Source organism: Siphateles boraxobius, unplaced genomic scaffold, assembly GCF_051911475.1.
Source record: "Siphateles boraxobius isolate OS27281-9 unplaced genomic scaffold, OSU_SipBor_1 84, whole genome shotgun sequence".
In the NCBI taxonomy this organism is placed as follows: domain Eukaryota; kingdom Metazoa; phylum Chordata; class Actinopteri; order Cypriniformes; family Leuciscidae; genus Siphateles; species Siphateles boraxobius.
In genome coordinates, this window is record NW_027509213.1 from 2,117,417 (window position 1) to 2,136,345 (window position 18,929).

General features: G+C 44.3%; 2 protein-coding genes across 6 annotated transcripts in view; both read left to right on the forward strand.

Moving 5' to 3' along the window:
* The window catches only part of LOC143730985 (leukocyte elastase inhibitor-like), a 101,878-nt gene that overhangs the window by 19,724 nt on the left and 63,225 nt on the right, over window positions 1-18,929 (forward strand). The window contains exon 1 of one of the 2 annotated variants that reach the window (XM_077221598.1): window positions 1,652-1,674. The exons of the other annotated variant lie outside the window; for it this stretch is intronic. The gene's annotated coding sequence lies outside the window, so the exon portion shown is untranslated. Of the gene's footprint in view, window positions 1-1,651; window positions 1,675-18,929 lie in introns of those variants that run through there. 2 annotated transcript variants of the gene reach the window in all.
* LOC143730986 (leukocyte elastase inhibitor-like) overlaps window positions 1-18,929 on the forward strand; it is an 88,825-nt gene that overhangs the window by 19,562 nt on the left and 50,334 nt on the right. The window contains exons 1-9 of one of the 4 annotated variants that reach the window (XM_077221600.1): window positions 1,597-1,674; window positions 2,052-2,228; window positions 8,991-9,062; window positions 9,242-9,354; window positions 9,582-9,678; window positions 9,758-9,875; window positions 10,096-10,238; window positions 10,327-10,494; window positions 11,642-12,141. In XM_077221600.1, coding sequence (XP_077077715.1) covers window positions 2,061-2,228; window positions 8,991-9,062; window positions 9,242-9,354; window positions 9,582-9,678; window positions 9,758-9,875; window positions 10,096-10,238; window positions 10,327-10,494; window positions 11,642-12,061 — 1,299 coding nt within the window. In that variant the 5' untranslated portion in view covers window positions 1,597-1,674; window positions 2,052-2,060 and the 3' untranslated portion in view covers window positions 12,062-12,141. Of the gene's footprint in view, window positions 1-1,591; window positions 1,675-2,051; window positions 2,229-8,990; window positions 9,063-9,241; window positions 9,355-9,581; window positions 9,679-9,757; window positions 9,876-10,095; window positions 10,239-10,326; window positions 10,495-11,641; window positions 12,142-18,929 lie in introns of those variants that run through there. The other 3 variants (XM_077221605.1, XM_077221601.1, XM_077221603.1) reach the window with 3 other exon arrangements.

Genomic DNA, 18,929 nt, shown 5'->3' on the forward strand with positions numbered 1-18,929 from the left:
AATCGTGAACTCCTGGCTGTTAAACTTGCCTTAGAAGAATGGAGGCACTGGTTGGAGGGGGCAAACATCCGTTTATAGTGCTCACTGATCTCAAAAATCTCCATTATTTGAGAGAAGCTAAAAGACTTAATCCACGTCAGGCCAGATGGGCATTATTCTTCACTCGCTTCCATTTCCGAATCTCATATCGTCCAGGCTCGAAGAATGTGAGAGCAGATGCTCTTTCACGTGTCCATGCCCCAGAAGTTCCTATGGAAGAACCTGAAACCATCCTACCAGAGAGGTTATTCGTCAATCCCATTCAGTGGGAAATCAATGAACAACTGCTCGAATTATCACAACAGCAACCTGGAACCCCAGGATGTCCCCCTGGAAAGATTTACGTGCCTGAAGATTTCCGCAATTCCTTGATTTCATCCGCTCATTCCTCTGTAGGCACAGGTCACCCCGGAGTAAACAAGACTTACTCGACTCTCCAACTCGGGTATTGGTGGCCCAACATGCAACATGACATCACAGCGTTTGTTCAAGGATGTATTCCCTGTGCCATGTCAAAAGATCAGAGAAATCTTCCAGCGGGTAAACTAGTACCAATTCCTGTTCCACATAGACCCTGGTCCCAAATCGGGGTCGATTTTGTCACAGATCTTCCCATCTCTGAAGGCAATACCTGTATCCTTGTAGTCATCGATCGATTCTCCAAGGCTTGTAAATGAATTCCCCTGAAAGGTCTTCCTACAGCTTTTGTCACTGCTGAACTGTTGATGGAACACATCTTTCGAAACTTTTGTATTCCAGAAGACATTGTGGCCGACAGAGGACCCCAATTTATCTCCCGAATTTGAAGAGCATTATAATTATATTCATACCTCAGAACGATATCCTTGATCCCAATCTGCTCCTTGAATTCCATGGTAAATATCCTGACAAACCTGCACCACGGCCCAGAGGTAGACCTCCATGACGTCGGGGTCCAAGGGGGGGGGGGGGTAGGTAATGTCACATCAATGATGTTAAGAGACTAAAAGCAGGTTTAAAATGTGCCCCATTTAAGTCAACCGGGTGCAAATTTTAAAAAGAAGATAACACGGTGTAGGCAACACCGATTTTTGTCATTGTTCTCTGTACTGACAGCACTCCAAATTTACAAAAAAATTAGCTCAATGTTAAAATTGACCGGAGTTCTCCTTTGATTGACATAAAAAATAAAATAGAAAAAAACCTTTATTTCAGTTAAGAAGGAAAATCTCTCATTTTCAATTAGTTTAGGTTGAAATAGTTTAGTTTACATTGAAATTGTTTAGTTTAAGTTTTTTTTTAATTAAAATTAAAACAAAATATATGAAAAGGAAAATGTTAACAAAAAATATAATAGTATATCAATGATACTAAAATAGCAACTGCATGGATGCATTTTGTTGAAACGATGTGTATTCAAGCATAATAATTAGGTAGGCCTATTTTTACATTCAAAGTCATATAATTTTTTTTCTGTTTATGATTGAAGAAATAAACAGTATTGCAGTTGCCTCAAGAGAGTCTCAGAGACTCATTCAGGTTGTGGTTTTGGATGCAGTTTAAGTCACTTCCGTGTTGGTTTCAAGAGAGAGGCAGGTAGGTTGCTGTTTCCTCCAACACACGTTGAAACTTAATCGTTCCTGCTGAATATTCTAGGTAATGCTTTTTATTTAACTTCTCTGTTTGTTAGAAGTATTTTAATACAATGCAGTGAGTTAACAGGTCTAATAGAACAGATTTGTACACTTCAGTTATGCATGTGTAACGGTGAAAATTATGCAAAATGTTAAATTACTGTTCTGATTTTGACAAAACTGATTTCACTTGAGAGATAAAGCACTGATTGACTGTTTCTTTTTTTTATAGGAAATGACAACTGAACTGAGCAATGCTGTGTTTGGGATTTAATTATTTTCACATTGTTATGCTGATCATCTCTCTCTCTCTCTCTCTCTCTCTCTCTCTCTCTCTCTCTCTCTCTCTCTCTCTCTCTCTCTCCCTCTCTCTCTCTCTCTCTCTCTCCTGCTTTCTAGCTTGTGAAAATGGAGTCTTTGAATGCAGCAAACACACAGTTCTCCCTCGACCTGTTCAAGAAGATCAGCGAAGGAAACGCATCAGGAAATGTGTTCTTCTCTCCAGTCAGCATCTCCTCGGCTCTGGCCATGGTGTCGCTCGGTGCAAGAGGAAACACAGCAGCTCAGTTGATTAAGGTAATCTCACACAATATACTTTTAAAAGAAGGTGACGGGAAAGTAGACTGAGTCAGAGCGACCAGGAAGCGACTCAAGCCTTTGAACAAGCTTAAAATGCGTTCCAGATTTTAAAGGGGTCATGAACTGCATTATTTTATTATGTTTCCTGGGGTGCACTTATAATGTTAGTATGATTTTTACACCTAAAATTGTCAAAATGTTTAAATAAAAGGCATTTTGACCGCTCACTCCTTAGGAGTATTACCACCACCTACTGTATAGGGATGCACCGATAGAGTGCAGAGAACACATTTTCATAATAAAAAAAAGAAAAAGTAATTATTTAAATCAGTTCTGCTCAAATTGGTGACATGACTGATGACAGACACAAGACTATTCACTGGCCTAAACAATTTGTCCTAAAGACTGAATATTAATGTGTGTGCCATCAGCACTAGCAACACGTGGCAACATCCCTTATACAACACTGAGAAACAAAACTGTAGGGAAAAATTCTTAACCCCTTTAAAATCTGAATTCCTGCGAATTGCTTCAAAAACTGGGCATTAACAACCTTTAAGTGCTTTAATAAATTCAACAGCGAATTCTTGAAAGCCAGCATTTTGTGCTTTTTAGGTTGACACAATTAGCAGAACATTCGTCAGGAATCCTTTTTAATGCAGACAATTACATAATCTCTCTCATATATGTCCATGCGTGATCAGGAATGTCTCTATTCTCAGTTATGTCAACATCACCAACTCCCTCCATCTCATCCATGACGTTAATCATTGTTCTTGTTGCCTTCTCCGTGGGAGCTTATAGTACATCTGTGGTGCGTGATAGTCAAGAAAATTATACACCAATGGGGGAGTCATGTTTTCTGTTGAAAAAGGCGCACAATGACAAGAAATATTGATCATGCCAACAAATACAGATTAGAATTAAAGCTGCAAGCAGCATTTATCGGGGTTCAAGCATTTAATGCATTTAAGGCTTTTAAGCACATAAGCATTAAAGACATTACGTTTTATTTAGCAAGCATTTAACCACTGACATTATAGATGGAAAGACCATTTACAGCCAATACAAGCAATTTACCATAGGAAATACATGGTTTTCAAAGCTTTTTAACAGTTATAGCGCTACCTATTGTCCGATCTCCATAAAATTGTGCATGCTTGTTTACTATGTTATGTCACATATGTCCACCAATTTTTGTGAAGTTCTGAGTTCTAGACCCTGTTAGAGCCACCCAAAATGCATTTTTTTTTTTTTTTTTACAATTATTGATCTAGAGAGTCCAGAGAATTGCCCTAGACTGGTTTGTTCCGATCGGGCAAAAAACCAGGGACTAGTTCGCAAAAGTAGGTTTTGGACAAAATCCAAGAATGGAAGAATTTTTTTCTTTTTTTTTGAAATAAGAGATATACACATTGTCCGTCTTGGGCCAAGGATCACAGTGGTGTAAAAACATTGATTCTTAGTCAAACGGTCTAGGAGTTATGAGCGATTTAGTACTTTTGGTTGCTGTAGCGCCACCTATGGGCCAATCGGGGTCATACTCTGATAGGTTCTCCCCAAATTGAGGCCCACCATCTGGCCAGGTTTAAAGTCTCTAGCACTTACGGTTTGGTCTGCACGATGCGTTTTACAAATCCTTACAATTACAATAGGGTTTCAGCACTAACGTGCTTGAACCCCTAATTAAAGTAATGAGCCAGGTTTGAAAATTAAGTAGAAAGTACAGATACAGTATTTGCATCAAAAGTAAGAGTGAAAGTAAAAAGTTTTGAAGTACTGATACCAGAAAAATCGACTTAAGTACAGTAACAGAGTATTTGTACATCGTTCCCTTTCAAGGGAACTCGAGCTGCGTTTGAGACGCGATTGGAACGCTCTGCGTGATTACGTCGTGAAGCACGTGTAAAATCAGTCCAATGGAAGCCCACTACGACATAGGTGACGTCATAGACCAGGAAACTATATAGCAGCCCTGAAATCAGACCGCGACAGCTTCTGTACCTTCAGCAAGCGCTCTCTGTATATCTGTCCTTGTCTATTTATTATTGTCTGTCAAGCCCAATCTATCATTATTATGGCGAGCAAGCAAGATTATAGACGGTGTGTTGTTCCCTGCCCTCGTTATATTACGGGTGGGGACACACATCAGCTTTTTGTTGCTTGTTTGGGAGTGGAGCATGCCCAGTCAGTCCTCGAGGGGGCTGATTGTGTGCATTGTATGAGTCTATCTATGAAGACGCTCCGCTCTCGCCGATCGTTCTTTGAGGAGAATGGTTCGGTTCGCGTTACCCGCGCGGGTCCCGCTGTTGCCTAGACACGGCGGCGACTCGCATTTTGGGGTTCGCAAACGGATCTGACAGCGTGGGTTGGGACGGGCTCCGCCCTATCTTAGCTTTCACCTGCAGATCCAGTGTGCTGCGATTTCCAGTTCCGAGGAATTGGTATCGTTAGTGTTTTGTTAAGAAAAAGTGAACAAAACAAATAAAAGTATTTAGAAAAAGGCAGATGTTTGATTTTTCAATAAATGGGCAGCTCATAACTCTGTTGAGTAAAGATGAGCTTTTTAAAGGAGGTTTTTCTAATGCTGTTGCTAGTTAAATATTTACTGGACAGCTGAACATTATGAGAGTGAAAATAAAAAGAGTTTATTAGATGAAATGTATCTAAAAAAACAGGAAAACTCTGTATCTCAGCCTCCTCGTCGGGGACTACTGGTTTTTCCCTATCTCCACACTGAGGTGTCGAGATCGTGGAATAAACCGGTTTCTATTTTATGTGTTTAATACCCAAACGTCTTAACTAGAGTAATGTTATGGGTATTAAGTATCATGATATGACAGTGCCTTGGATTATAGAGACGCTTGCGAGCTTTCTCTCTCCCGAGTCGGCGTCATCATTTTTAACCCCGACGTTACCCACCAGCCATCTTTAATAATAAATAAATTTTATGAGGCAGTACTGGTGGGTAAAGTATTTAAGGACATAGATGAATGTGAGGATGTCAGCATCGACTCTATTCGAGAATATATTCGAGAATATATATAAATATATATATATATGTTTATATGTATACGTTTTTCTGATATAAAAATAAAGAAAAAGAAAGAAAAAAATGTCTGTTCTTTTGGACGCTCCGCTTTCAAGAAAACTAAACCTTTCAGCGGCGTTCCAGAGGTTTCTTCCTCACCAATCTATGTTCCTTAAACTGGCATAGAGTGCAAAGAAGAAGACCTGATGCTGAGGCTATCAGGCTTCTAAGGGTGGTCCCCTCCGGGGTAGGGACGGTTTTGAGAAATCGTTTCTCCTCGGCGCCCTCTGGGGTGCGACTCTCTGAGGAGGGTCGCAGCGCTGCCAGATCAGTTGTTCCCTGCCGGTTCGCCGTTCAGGGCACCGAGGTGTCAGCGTCCCCATACGATCCTCCGAGGAGGGTCGTAGAGCAGTCAGTTCGGTCTCCCTGCCGGTTCGCCGTTTCAGGGTGCCGAGGTGCCTGCTTTTTCCTACGATCCTCCGAGGAGGGTCGTAGGAACTAAGCTGTTAGAGGTAGGCAAGATCTAAATAAAAAGAGGACTGTCGTCATCTCTAATAAAGCTTAGACAAGAAGTCCTGTCGAAAAAATAAAAGGAGGGACGGTTTTGAGAAATCGTTTCTCCTCGGCTCCCACTGGGGTGCGACTCTCTGAGGAGGGTCGCAGCGCTGCCAGTTCGGGTGTTCCCTGCCGGTTCGCCGCTTCAGGGCGCCGAGGTGTCAGCGTCCCCATGCAATCCTCCGAGGAGGGTTGTAGAACGATCAGTTCGGTTGTTCCCTGCCGGTTCGCCGCTTCAGGGCACCGAAATGATTGTTCAAGCAAATCCAGAGGCCAGTCTCGAGAGACTGGTTCCCCTTATCTGAATTTCTGGCAGCGTGGAAGCTTCTGCCAAATATTTCTCTATGGGTCCTGCACATAATAGAAAAGGGTTACAGCGGTTCTCGTCCGCCCAGATTTCAGGGGGTCCTCCCTACGGTAGTGGACTCACAGCAGGCTCTGGTTATGGAGCAGGAAGTGCTTACACTCAAACAGATTGTATCACAGATTCAGTCCGAGAACTGGTTTGTCACAATAGACTTGAAGGACGCGTACTTCCAAGTATCTATTCATCACAGGAAGTTCCTGAAGTTCGCTTTAAAAATGGGGCGAAGCATACCAGTATCGGGTTCTTCCATTTGGCCTAGGTCCATTTGGCCTACCTTTACAAAATGCGTGGATGCAGCTCTGGCTCCTTTGAGATTCCAGGGCATTCGCGTATTGTATTATATCGACGATTGGTTGATCCTAGCTCAATTTGAGCATATGGCAGTTCGGCATCGAGATGTCGTTCCGTCTCATTTAAAGATGTTGGGGTTGCCACTTAACGCCAGAAGAGTGTGGTCCTCCCAGCTCAGAGGACCACTTTTCTAGGTGTAATATGGGTTTATCTAGGCCAGTCACTCACTGTGAAACAGTTTCAGACTGTGGGTCTCATGTCTGCTGCCTTCAACGTAATTACTTCTGGCCTTCTGTACATGAGACCCCTGCAGTGGTGGCTCAGGACCAAGGGGTTTCTCCGAGGGGAAATCCGTTTTCACATGATCAAGGTCACGCGGCTATGCCTACGTGCCTCGGTCATGTGGAAGAACCTTGGTTCCTCGCCCAGGCCCAGTGTTGGGGGTTTCTTGTCGACGCATTATGCTATCGACGGATGCTTCCCTCACAAGTCGGAAGTGATCATGAGTGGTCGCTCGGCGGAGGGTCCGGACAACACACTGACGATCTCGTAAATCAGAGCAGATATCCTGTTGAGGCAGGGGCTGAGGCCCGGGGAATGGAGACTTCACCCCGTGGTGGTGGAGCTCCTATGGGAAATCTTTGGTCAAGCTCAGGTCGATCTTTTCGCTATGGTTTTCCCTCACATATCCAGCTCCTCTCGGACTGGACGCTATGGTGCAGGTGTGGCCGAGGCTGCACCTGTACACATTCCCCCCGTTATCAATGCTCCCGGGAGTTCTGCTGGGGTGCGACTCTCTGAGGAAGGTCAGCTTAAAGGTGTTCGTAGCGGCTATATCTGCTTATCACCCCTCTCGGGGCTTCTTCTCTTGGGAGAGATCCTCTTATTATTTGTTTTCTCCGTGGTACATTGAGGCTCAGGCCTGCACTGCAATCTAGAGCACCGGCTTGGGATTTGGCCATTGTACTTGAGGGTCTGGCCTTGGCTCCCTTCGAGCCCATCGAGGAGGTTTCAGAAAAATTCCTCACTCTAAAGATTATATTTCTCCTTGCTATTTCGTCTATCAAGAGAATTGGTGATTTACATGCTTTGTCGGTTGCTCCTTCATGTCTGGAATTTGCACCTAGTATGGTGAAAGCATTCCTCTACCCTAGACCAGGTTATATTCCTAAGGTCCCACTAAATGTTGGGGGCCCAATAGTGCGGCAGGCCTTTTATCCTCCTCCCTTTAATACCCCAGATCAGGAACAGCTTAACCTGTTATGTCCAGTCCGGGCTTTAGATGCCTACATTCACAGAGCTTCTCTGTGGCGTAAATCTTAGCAATTATTTGTTTGTTTTGGGTCACTCAAGAGAGGATGCCCTGCATCTAAACAGGTGATGAGTAAATGGATAGTCGAGGCTATTCATTGGCTTATGAAGCGGCGGGACAGCCTTCACCTATGGCTGTGCGGGCCCATTCTACTCGGAGTATGGCGGCCTCTATGGCCTTAATTTCGGGAGTTTCCCTTCTTGACGTGTGTAATGCGGCAGGATGGTCCTCTCCGCATACATTTTTCAGGTTTTATGACCTTGACCTCTCCACTCCTGGGGCGAGGTTGCTTGCTTCTTAGTGTGCGCAGGACTTCACACAGAACGGGCATTTGTCACTATGGCGTAGTGGGTATGGGGTTCCCATCGCGTCTCAAACGTAGCTCGAGTTCCCTTGAAAGGGAACGTCTCAGGTTACGTATGTAACCCTGGTTCCCTGATAGGGAACGAGACGCTGCGTTTGCCTGCCATACTTCCTGCATGCCCTGATCGACTTGCTTCAGGTTTTTCAGAAGCTGTCGCGGTCTGATTTCAGGGCTGCTATATAGTTTCCTGGTCTATGACGTCACCTATGTCGTAGTGGGCTTCCATTGGACTGATTTTACACGTGCTTCACGACGTAATCACGCAGAGCGTTCCCATCGCGTCTCAAACACAGCGTCTCGTTCCCTTTCAGGGAACCAGGGTTACATACGTAACCTGAGACGTTACTTCCCATCTCTGTATACAGCATTTACATATTTTTTTCCATTTGTGAAAGCATTTTTACATATATATTGTGTTTCCTGAATGAAATTTAATCTGTAGCTGCGTCTGAAATCACATAAATGCCATTCATAAATCCTCTCCTGTGGCCTCATGGGATAGTAAAGTGTCCATTGAATGTGCACTTCAGAATCTTGGAAGTAGTGGGGCATCTGGAGACTTTTCACAAACCCAGAGGGAGTATTTGATTCTGAACTCACCAAATGTAAATTGAGTTCCAGGTATGGCATAAACAGTAAAATTCCAGCAATTAATCACTCTTTCTACTCATTTAATTATCAAAGGCCTGATGGCCAAAAACAACAAAGAATGTGTTTGAAATCATCAGTTCTTCATTATCTTTTCTAGCCCATTTTAAACTATTCTAATGAGCATTTGAGAAATGCACTCAATATGTTGAAGTTATCTTTATTAATTCTACCATACCAATGCTGTGTAGGTCCTGGGCTTTAACAATGAACCACCAATGATGCAGCAAACCCAGAAACCTCAAACACCTGCTGAACTCAAGGTTTCGTATGAATATTTACATCAAACACTAACCCAGTTAACAGGGAACGTTCTCAGAACTTTAGCTAACATTCTGTCAAGGTTCTGTTGCATGAACAGCTGTATTTACTGTAGAGATGCATGTATCCTTTGGGTTCGTATGATTCAGCTGATTAAATCTGATATTGTTAATGCAAACAGAAATGTCCAGAGGAAAAACGTGAGGACCAAATCCATTCCAGCTTCAACAAGTTTATGAGTGAGCTCAACAAACCAGGAGTCCCGTTTGTGTTGAGTCTTGCCATTGAATTTGGGTCTGAATTTAATTTTTTTTAAACGGTTAGGTTTGTCCATATTTGACCCAAACATGGGTTAAAACAACCCAGCATTTTTTTTAGTTTATATGTTAAACATATCAGAATAGTGAGGTTATCTTTATTAATTTTACCCACAATAATGCTGTGCAGGTATTGGGCTTTAAAAACCCTCTTACCCAAATGCAGAGACTCCATCATGATTCAGTGTACCAAATTAATTTCAGCTTCAAGTTCATGAGAAAGCTGAACAAACCAGGAGTCCCGTATGTGTTGAGTCTTGCCAACCGCCTCTACGGAGATCAATCCTACCAGTTTGTTGAGGTAAGAATCGATTTATTCTCTGGGGGTTCTGGAAATGTACTCAACTCATTAACACCTCAATCGGTTTGCTATGTAACAGAAATTCCTCAATGACGCAAAAAGCTACTATGAAGCCGGACTGGAGAAGGTGGACTTCAAGAACAAATCAGAGGCTGCTCGTGTCAACATCAACAAATGGGTGGAGAAAAAAACACAAGGTGAAATCCAGCATAAACTTATTCTACATTTGAAACTTATTCTACACTCTTACAAATAAAAGTTATTTCAAGTTTTTTGCAGCACCTTAGGTTTAGCAAAAATGTATTTTCAAGGGCCAGGTTTAGCTTCATGGGTTCTTGAGTTGAGATAAATAATAAAAAATATCAAACCCAACCAGTTCAAATCACTGCTCAAACTAAATGTCCATTTGTATTTTAGAGAAGATCAAGGACTTGGTGCCACAGGGAGTCATCAATGGGATGACGAAACTGGTTTTGGTTAATGCCATCTACTTCAGGGGAAACTGGGAGGAGAAATTCCCAAAGGAATCCACCAGAGATGGGCAGTTTAAGCTGAACAAGGTGGGATTTCATGGTCTTTTTAAAAATATTTTTAACAGTCATGATGAAATCTGAGGGTTTATAATGTGTTTCCATTGATGCTTGGCAGAATCAAACTAAACCAGTGGAGATGATGTATCAAAAGGCGGAGTTTCATCTGGCCTTCATCGCAGAGATCAACACTCAGGTTCTGGAGTTGCCGTATGTCGGGAAGAATCTCAGTATGTTGATCATCCTTCCTAACGAGATGGAAGACGACACCACTGGCCTTCAGAAGGTGAGACAGCACAGATTGATCATTTTTATTTTTTTAGCAAGTCTTTTTGTAAAGATGTCTACCTTCGCTCGTACTTCATGTCTATTTTTACTGTGAAATCTTTACTAATACTTGCACCAGCGAAAGGTGCAAAAGCAAACATCTGTGCTGGTATTGAGGTGTATCATTGCAAACGGTATGGGTAACCTGCATTATTGTGAAGGTACCATTGACATGGAGGCATGTATTTGGATTGTACAGAGACATAACTGCCATCAAGATGACATCTTTCCTGGGAAGCAAGACAATGCCAGGCCTCATTCTGCACATGCTAAAACTGAGTGGTTTCTAGACACTCTGCAACATAGAAGGGATATGCCTCCTGTTTACTGCAGTCCAGATATGTCTCTTATGGAAAATGTATGACCCATCATGAAAAGGAGAATCAGGCAACGATGACCACAGACTGTTGAGCGGCTGTCTTGTGTCAGACAAGATTTGGCAAATATTCCACTAGCAAAACTCCAACAATTAGTATACTCAACTCCCAAATGATTAAAAAGTGTAATTAAAAGGAAAGGTGAAGTGACACAGTGGTAAACATGTCTCTGTCCCAACTTTTTGGGGGTGTGTTGCTTTTTCTGATTTGGGGTTGTATAAAGTACACAAAATAATAACTTTTAAATTATTTTGATGAACACTTACTGGACTGAAGCAACTTAAGTTTACTGGTTTCTCAGGATTTTGAGGAGCATTTATTTTTTCATCTCAATAATCATTGTATTGCATTGCATTATATCTTATATATGCACTTAAATATAATTTTACTGAGACATATTGTTAGCAGATATAGAGTGACGATTGATATTATATGTAGGCTATTTTATGTCGTCTGCTATACTGTTATAAAGATCTCAATGATTTAGATTACAAGCTATCAGAATTTTATCTTGCCTTTTGGCCATATGAATTTCAGCATCTGCACCAAATTACATATTTTTGCTCAGATTCAGTCTGTGAATAAAATCATATAAAATAAAGTTACTGTCTCCATGACTCCATTTGCCAATACAAACTCAAAAAAATAATCGTCACATAATTGATGCTGTACAAACAGACCCCAGATTATGTAAATGGACACACATTAACATCTCACTTTATTATCCAGCTTGAAAAGGCACTGACCTACGAGAAGCTCATGGCGTGGACCAAACCCAGCAAGATGATCCTAGATGAAGTTCAAGTGTCTCTGCCTAAATTCAAGATGGAGGAAACTTATGACATGAAGAGTCTTCTGATCAGCATGGGAATGGTGGATGTCTTTGACGAGGAGAAGGTGAATCTTTCGGGCATGTCCTCCAACAACGACCTGGTGCTGTCGAAGGTGATCCATAAAGCCTTTGTTGAAGTAAATGAGAAAGGAACCGAAGCGGCTGCAGCCACCGCCGCACCCCTCTCTTATATAGGATGCTCAGTGTTCTTATCCCCTCCCCCAAAAACCTTTATTGCAGATCACCCTTTCCTTTTCTTCATCCGACATAATCCCTCCAATGTCATTCTGTTTTATGGACGCCTCTGTTCTCCTTGAAGACAGTGATGATGACATGATAACTCTAGATGACTGTGTTCCTCTGACAAATAAAATCATTAGAAAATAATTGAGTGAAATTGTCTGTGTGCATTTACTTTAACGGAGTCTTGATATAGTTCTGTACAACTTCAAGATACATAGAATGTACAAAACAGTATTTTGGATTTATTTAATCTGTTTAACATTTTGTTTTTTTTTGTATGCTACTTATATAGTTCTGTCCTCCATAACTTTATGTATAGGCTATGACCGTTCTTGGTACAAGTTCATAACAAGTTTTCAAATATTTTCTGTTTACCTCTAGGATGATGACCTTGTCTCTGCAAAATCCCCCACAGGTGCTCAAAAGTTTTAAGTTCAGGTGAAATAGTCAATTTAAGGATTTTGACCATGGGAGTGCGAGAATATATAGAGTTACAGTCATGTTGAAAAGGATTTTTATTAGTCTACATCACACAATGATGTGTGAATTCATTACATATTTATTAAGAAATACTCTTCCACTACTTGAGCACTTATTCATCCCTATATAAGAAATTTACTACCACCGATAACAATATACCTCTAAAAAAAGGACAGATGAGAGTACAGGGAGTTTTGTGAAGGCAGACCCATCCGAGGATGGCATTTCCCTCACTCACAGTCAAAAAAGAAAGGGTCACAACAAAAGATCTACTGTTCGTGAAGTCTAGAGCTCTTTTTAACGTTAACGTTATGATGGCTGATGCATGTTTAACATTCAGGGCTAACGTTAATAACGTTTTAACTTTATTAGGACAGGTAAAATGTTACATTTGCTAAAGCTAGACAGACTTTTATAAGGTTAATACATAACGTAACATTACAAACGGCGAGTTTTAACGTTAGCCCTGCTGACTCGACATAATGTTGATGTTAAAGGTGCAATGTGTAATATTTCTGAGGATCTATTGACAGAAATGCAATATAAGATCCATAACTATGTGTTCAGGGGTGCATAAAGACCTTACTCAAATGAACCGTTGTGTTTTTATTACATTAGAATGAGACATTTATATCTACATAACCGCGGGCACCCCCTTCTATGAAGGTCGACATATTGTGACGTCATGTTTCTACCGTAGCCGACAGCAAACAAACAGCGCTACAGAGCGCATTTCGTCATTACCGTCATTACCTTACCTTTCGTCATTTCCCTTGTCAGTGGTGTAAAATATGTACTTGGATTGTTCATGTAACTTATGTGGCAAAGCGGGAGTGGAGGGAGCCACTGTCTCCTCTAAGAGCAAAATAAAAGCTCCCTTAATGGCAACAACGGTCGACTACGCCACCCCAGAATACTGGGGACTAACCGCCCTAAGGGCGCACAGGTTCGTCATCTAGGACGTGGGTAAAGAGACGTGGGGCAACATATAGAAAAATAGACTTTTTATTTCTCTCATCAGCACTTCATAATAAATAGTTAAAAAAGTCACAAGATTCTCAGAATCAATTTTACAGTAACGTTCACGCAGTTTGCATCAGAAACACATTACAACAAACCTATATCTAAATCTAACTAATAGACCAGCAGTGGAGGTTCCTGGAGGTACAGGCTAGCTGCCAAATTAACAGGATTTCTGTTAATTTTTCAGGATTTTCAGGATCCAGACAACCACCCCCCCCCCCCTCCCACACACACACACACACGTGAACTTTGGATCCAAGAAAACACGGCCTAGGTGTAAATCACCACACACGATAGCAGCTAGCCCTCCCTCTCCGGAAACCTCCAGCTCCTGCAAAGAAAATAACACAATATAAATGTACAACAATAACAAGAAACCACAAACAGAAACATACAAATAACTGTTCTCGTAAGGGAGAACAGTTAAAAAAAACATTTCATTCAGCCGTTATACATTACAATGCCCAGAGTGAATTATGCACCATAACAAAATAACAAACATTCATAAAGAAACTCCATGTACTGATGCACAATCAGAAGATCAAGCAGGCGGCAGCTGGTGAAGACAGACCAGCCAACCAATGCCGCACCAGCCTCGACCGAGGCACATGACGATACCGCACCAACATGCACACAGTTTAACGTTACTATAAAAACTAGACAGAGGCAAAACAGCAACATAGTCACACTTAGCCGCTTCACTAGTTAATATTGACGCTCAATCCCATTAAGTAGGCAGGGAGAACCCTCAGATCTGCAGATAAACCTGCAGAGCATAGCAATATGTTAAAGAGAATAACATTACTAAAATCAACAAAGCTATAATTATACATACCACGGGATGGTCAATGTAACCAAACCATTCATGGTCGCACACCATGCAGGAATACAGCCACTCCATTAGAAACATAATCGCTGTAAATGACATGCTATAAATATTTCACTGTGAATAAAACGGAAAGCAGCTACACAGGGTCAACACTCATTTATGACACGGCTGAACATACCTGTGACAAGCAGGCAGCGAGCGCAGCGCAGACACGAACAGTTTGGACCGTCGGCGGCAACAGATGACGTGACATCACGGCAATACCAAGACGCATATCCGGTCACCAAAGCCCACTTCTTTTATACTCCATACAAGGGCAGCCAATAAGCCACACGCATGCGCACGATCTCCTAATAGGTGGAGTTATTCCACCTTGCTACACTTAGTTCTTCTCCCTCGATGTGTTATGGCTTTGACAATCAGCTGATTAGTACTATTGTATTTCGACTTGCATCACATGCAGAACTGGCAGATCTCTCTGAAAAAGGCGATCTTGATGTGCTGCATTGACTTTCACTAGTTTCCATTATTCAGAGGGCTCTGGCACGGCTATTCATGCCTGGGAACCAAATCCTCCTTCTGTCACTCACAGATCAACCAATCACGACAACAGCCCGGGCAACTGTGAACATCCAATAATCAAATCATCTGCATGCAAACTTTCATTTGCATGTTGTTACAAAACAGCTAGTTGTGCCAAAAACCCAGCTTGACTACTTTATATGAGTTGTTTACCCAAACATTACCCAAATTCTGTCACCGTTTGGTTCAAGTAGTTGCAAAGAAACCTTGAACATACAGTGTAGTCCTACTGTAAGTCCTCAGGTGTGTGAACTAATGCCATTGCCTATGACAGTTTACAGGTGGGGCCCTACAAACCCAAGGGCCGACATAAGTGTACACACTGTGTGAAATAAAACCTTTCACAGACAGGATCAAGCACGACATAGGCACCAACAAGATGTTTAAAGCTCCACATACATCAGAAGAATTACATTTGACAGGCTTGACATCACACTTTGCCCGTTTGAATCTGATCCTGAACATCATCTCTGATTGATGATGTCTATGTCATCCGCAAAAAACTTTCTATCAGTTATGGTTTTACCAAAGAGCTAAGGAGAGCGGCACGGCAAAAAGAAGGCTTGAAAACTTGAAACCTTTACAAAGAAGGTTTTGTAGCGTAAATTTTTTAACTGTTTGGCTTCAAATCAAAGCTATTGCGACAAATCCAGTCAAGCAATGACAATATCATGTTTGCACACCTAAAAGTGACCTTATACAGAAGCAGCCAAGATGACTCAGCTGTTTATTTAATTTAATTTATTTAACCTTTATTTGACTTCTATTTATGACACCCTGGCTAAAAATGCAGTTTAAATGTGGGGAAAGGCTGGAGGAACTGAGGAGAGTAATATCCATGATCCTTTAATCCATACACATATGAATTTATAGTGATTCATTTCCAGTGAAAAAACTGAAGCAAGAATGGATCCTTCAGCAGGATTCATCCAAATGGAAGTTCAAATAAAGCAAAATAACCAGATATTTTAAAACTCATTCAACTACTAGTGTCATGATCCAGTCTCTTTTCCTCTCCTCTTCCTCCCTCTCCTGGTCACACACGATACACGCACTTTCATTCGCTTTACGCTGATACTCAATTACACTCTCCCTCTCTTCCAGTTGTTCCTTGTTCCCTCTGCTTCGCGCTAGATCCCCCGCACCCGTTCTCCCTTTTCTCTAATTACGCTTGCTACTTCTTTCTGTTACTGGTGGCTTCCTCATTTAATATTAAAAGACTCTTTGACTGTGGTTCGCTGTTGGGTTTTCTCTCACCTCATACCAACTAGCTGAGGGCAGGGCCGGTTCTAGAAATTTGGAGGCCCTAGGCAATATTCATCTTCGAGGCCCCCCACCCCCAATAAAAAACTCTTGAAACAAATATGATTCCTAACCTTTTAATTTATACAACATTTAATTTTAAATGTTTTTACTTACACAGTACATAAGTTTGGACACATTACTATTTTTAATGTTTTTGAAAGAAGTCTCTTATGCTCATCAAGCCTGGTTCTCTTACGAGAGGTTCTCTCGTATTGCGTAAGTTTAGCTTACGCTACGGGAAAGATTCATCTTCTCGAGATACTGAAGCCAAAAAATTATCCTTAATTTTGTATAACTTGTCAACGCAGTGCAGCAGCTAGCAGACCTAGAGCAGGCCATCTCGCGTGCTCATTGGCTGCCCTGCGGGCAACTGCTGCAGCCTACCAGTGCGCCCGGCGTGACGTCACGCCCAATGAAGGGCGACCGCGCCTTTATAGCGTCACAGCCCACCAGATAGGCGTGGCTTAGCGTATAAAATAGGGGCTGTAGGCTGAATTCTCTGATTTTTCGACTCTTCAGCGAGCTCTTCGCATCGCTGGATTTGAGAGAAGCCACCGCCGCCGTCGAACAGCGAACAGCCAGCTTAGGACAGCGCTGAGGAAGCCGGCCGTCTTCGCCACCTTCAGCCATCCGTGCGAGCTACGCTATCCGGCGACGTATCCTTTTTGCAAATCATTCTAAAAGAGCAGCGAGCGTCTTTTTAAACATGCCTCGCACTTCCTGCGGCTCGTGTAAAGCCCCGCTCAGCGCCGGAGACCGCCACCTGATCTGCGCTCTCTGCCTGGGCCTGGAACACGCAGAGCTCGCCCTCGCGTCCGGGGGCTGCGAGCTCTGTGAGGAGCTTCCGCTGTCGACCCTGCGGGCTCGACTCGAAGCGTTCAACACCACAGCAGTCACTCCGCCCCCTGTGGGACCGCGCAGAAAGAAGCGCCGTTCCCTGAGACAGCCGGAACCTGTGGCCACAGCGACGCGCTCGCCGGAGAACCTCCCTCGAGCCTCGCTCTCGCCTTCCCCACCTCTCCTGGGCGCTCCTGGGCGCCTTCCCCACCTCTCCTGGGCGCTCCTGGGCGCTCCCGCAAGCGGCGCAGCTGCCGCTTGCGAGCCTCACTGCCGTCACTTCGGAGGATGAGTCCGTGGGACACGCCACAAAAGACTGCTGCTCTATCCTGGCATCAGACAGCGAGGAATGGTCGCTTCACTCCGCCTCCTCGCCAATCCAGGAATCCGCCCGTACCCGCGCTGGAGCTGACGCGGAACTTATGCGCCTGCTGACGCAAGCTGTCGACCGTCTCGGGCTCGAGTGGTCGCTGCCGAAGGAACCCGCGCCGAACAGGCTCGACGGCTGCTTCCTTCAAAGTCGCCGCCGCGCAGTTTCAGAAACCAGGCCCGCTCCATTCCTGCCGGAACTTCATGCGGAGCTGACGAAGTCGTGGAATTCACCTTTTTCTGCTAGACTTCAGTCACAGGCCTCCGCGTCGCTCTCCCGAGTGGACGGCGCCGCCGAGAAAGGGTACACAGCGATTCCCCCTGTGGAAGAGGCGGTCGCAGCGCACCTTTGCCCGCCCTCCGCGAGATGGCGGTCACGGTCAGCCCTCCCGTCTAAAGCCTGCAGAGCCACTTCCGCCTCCGGCCAGGCCGCGTCTGCTCTACACTCGATGGCTGTGCTTCAGATCCTGCAAGCCGACCTCCTCCGTGAATGGGATGAGAAGGGCCGGGACCCAGCTGCGGTTACGGATTTGAGAAGCGCGACGGATCTTTCTCTCCGCGCCACCAAAGCTGCAGCCCAGGCCATCGGACGAGCCATGGCCGCGTTAACCGTGACGGAGAGGCACCTCTGGTTAACGCTCGCGGATATGAGGGAAACTGAGCGAGCCACCTTTCTGAACGCGCCGCTTTCCCCCACTGGTCTCTTCGGCCCAGCGGTGAACGGGAATGTTGACCGCTTCTCTATGGTGCAAAAGACCACGCAGGCCATGAACCTCTTCCTGCCGCGACGCTCGAGTTCCGCCACAGGCCGCTCTCGCGAGAGACAAAGCCAGCCTCCTGTGCGAACCAGCACCCAGCGTCCAGCACAGCCTCAGCATCAGCCTTCGCAGCGACGTCAGGGCGGCCGCCCTAGATCGCGCTCAGACAGCCGTCGCAGACCGCCGCCCCCCAGAGGGCCTCGGCAAAGGCTCACGCTGAAGTCTGAGCACGCGAAGCCCTCCTAACAGCGGGAGAGAAAAGACGCGCGTGTCCCGCTGCGGCCGGACCGCCGTCAAAGTTCATTTCCCTGTCAGTCCCCTTCGAACAGGCTACTGCAGTGGTTCAACTAGCAGCCAACGAGCCGGTTTATTCACCCTCTCGCCTGCACACAAACGCCGTTTTCACGGCGACCCAGAGAAATCTCAAAAAGAGTATAATGTCTGGTCCGGCTCACGCCGTCAGTGTTTCTCAGCGTCATCTCACGCCCGCCTGTGCGTTTAAGTGTTATCACGAAACACAGGGCGTTAATAAAACGCTCCCCATCTACTATGATCGGGGCGTCAGATACAGTTGTAAGTCTCGTGCCCGCGTGCGCGCGCTCACGCTTACAGAGAGCTCTCCCGCCCAGAGCGCTGCTCGCGCGTCAAAGTGTGGCAAAAGTATGTTCCCCATCCCTTATGATCGGGACATCTCACATAAGTCAGCCGGTCTCGGCTGTCAGCGAGCGGCCATTGCCCAGAACCGAGAGCGCGCGCGCC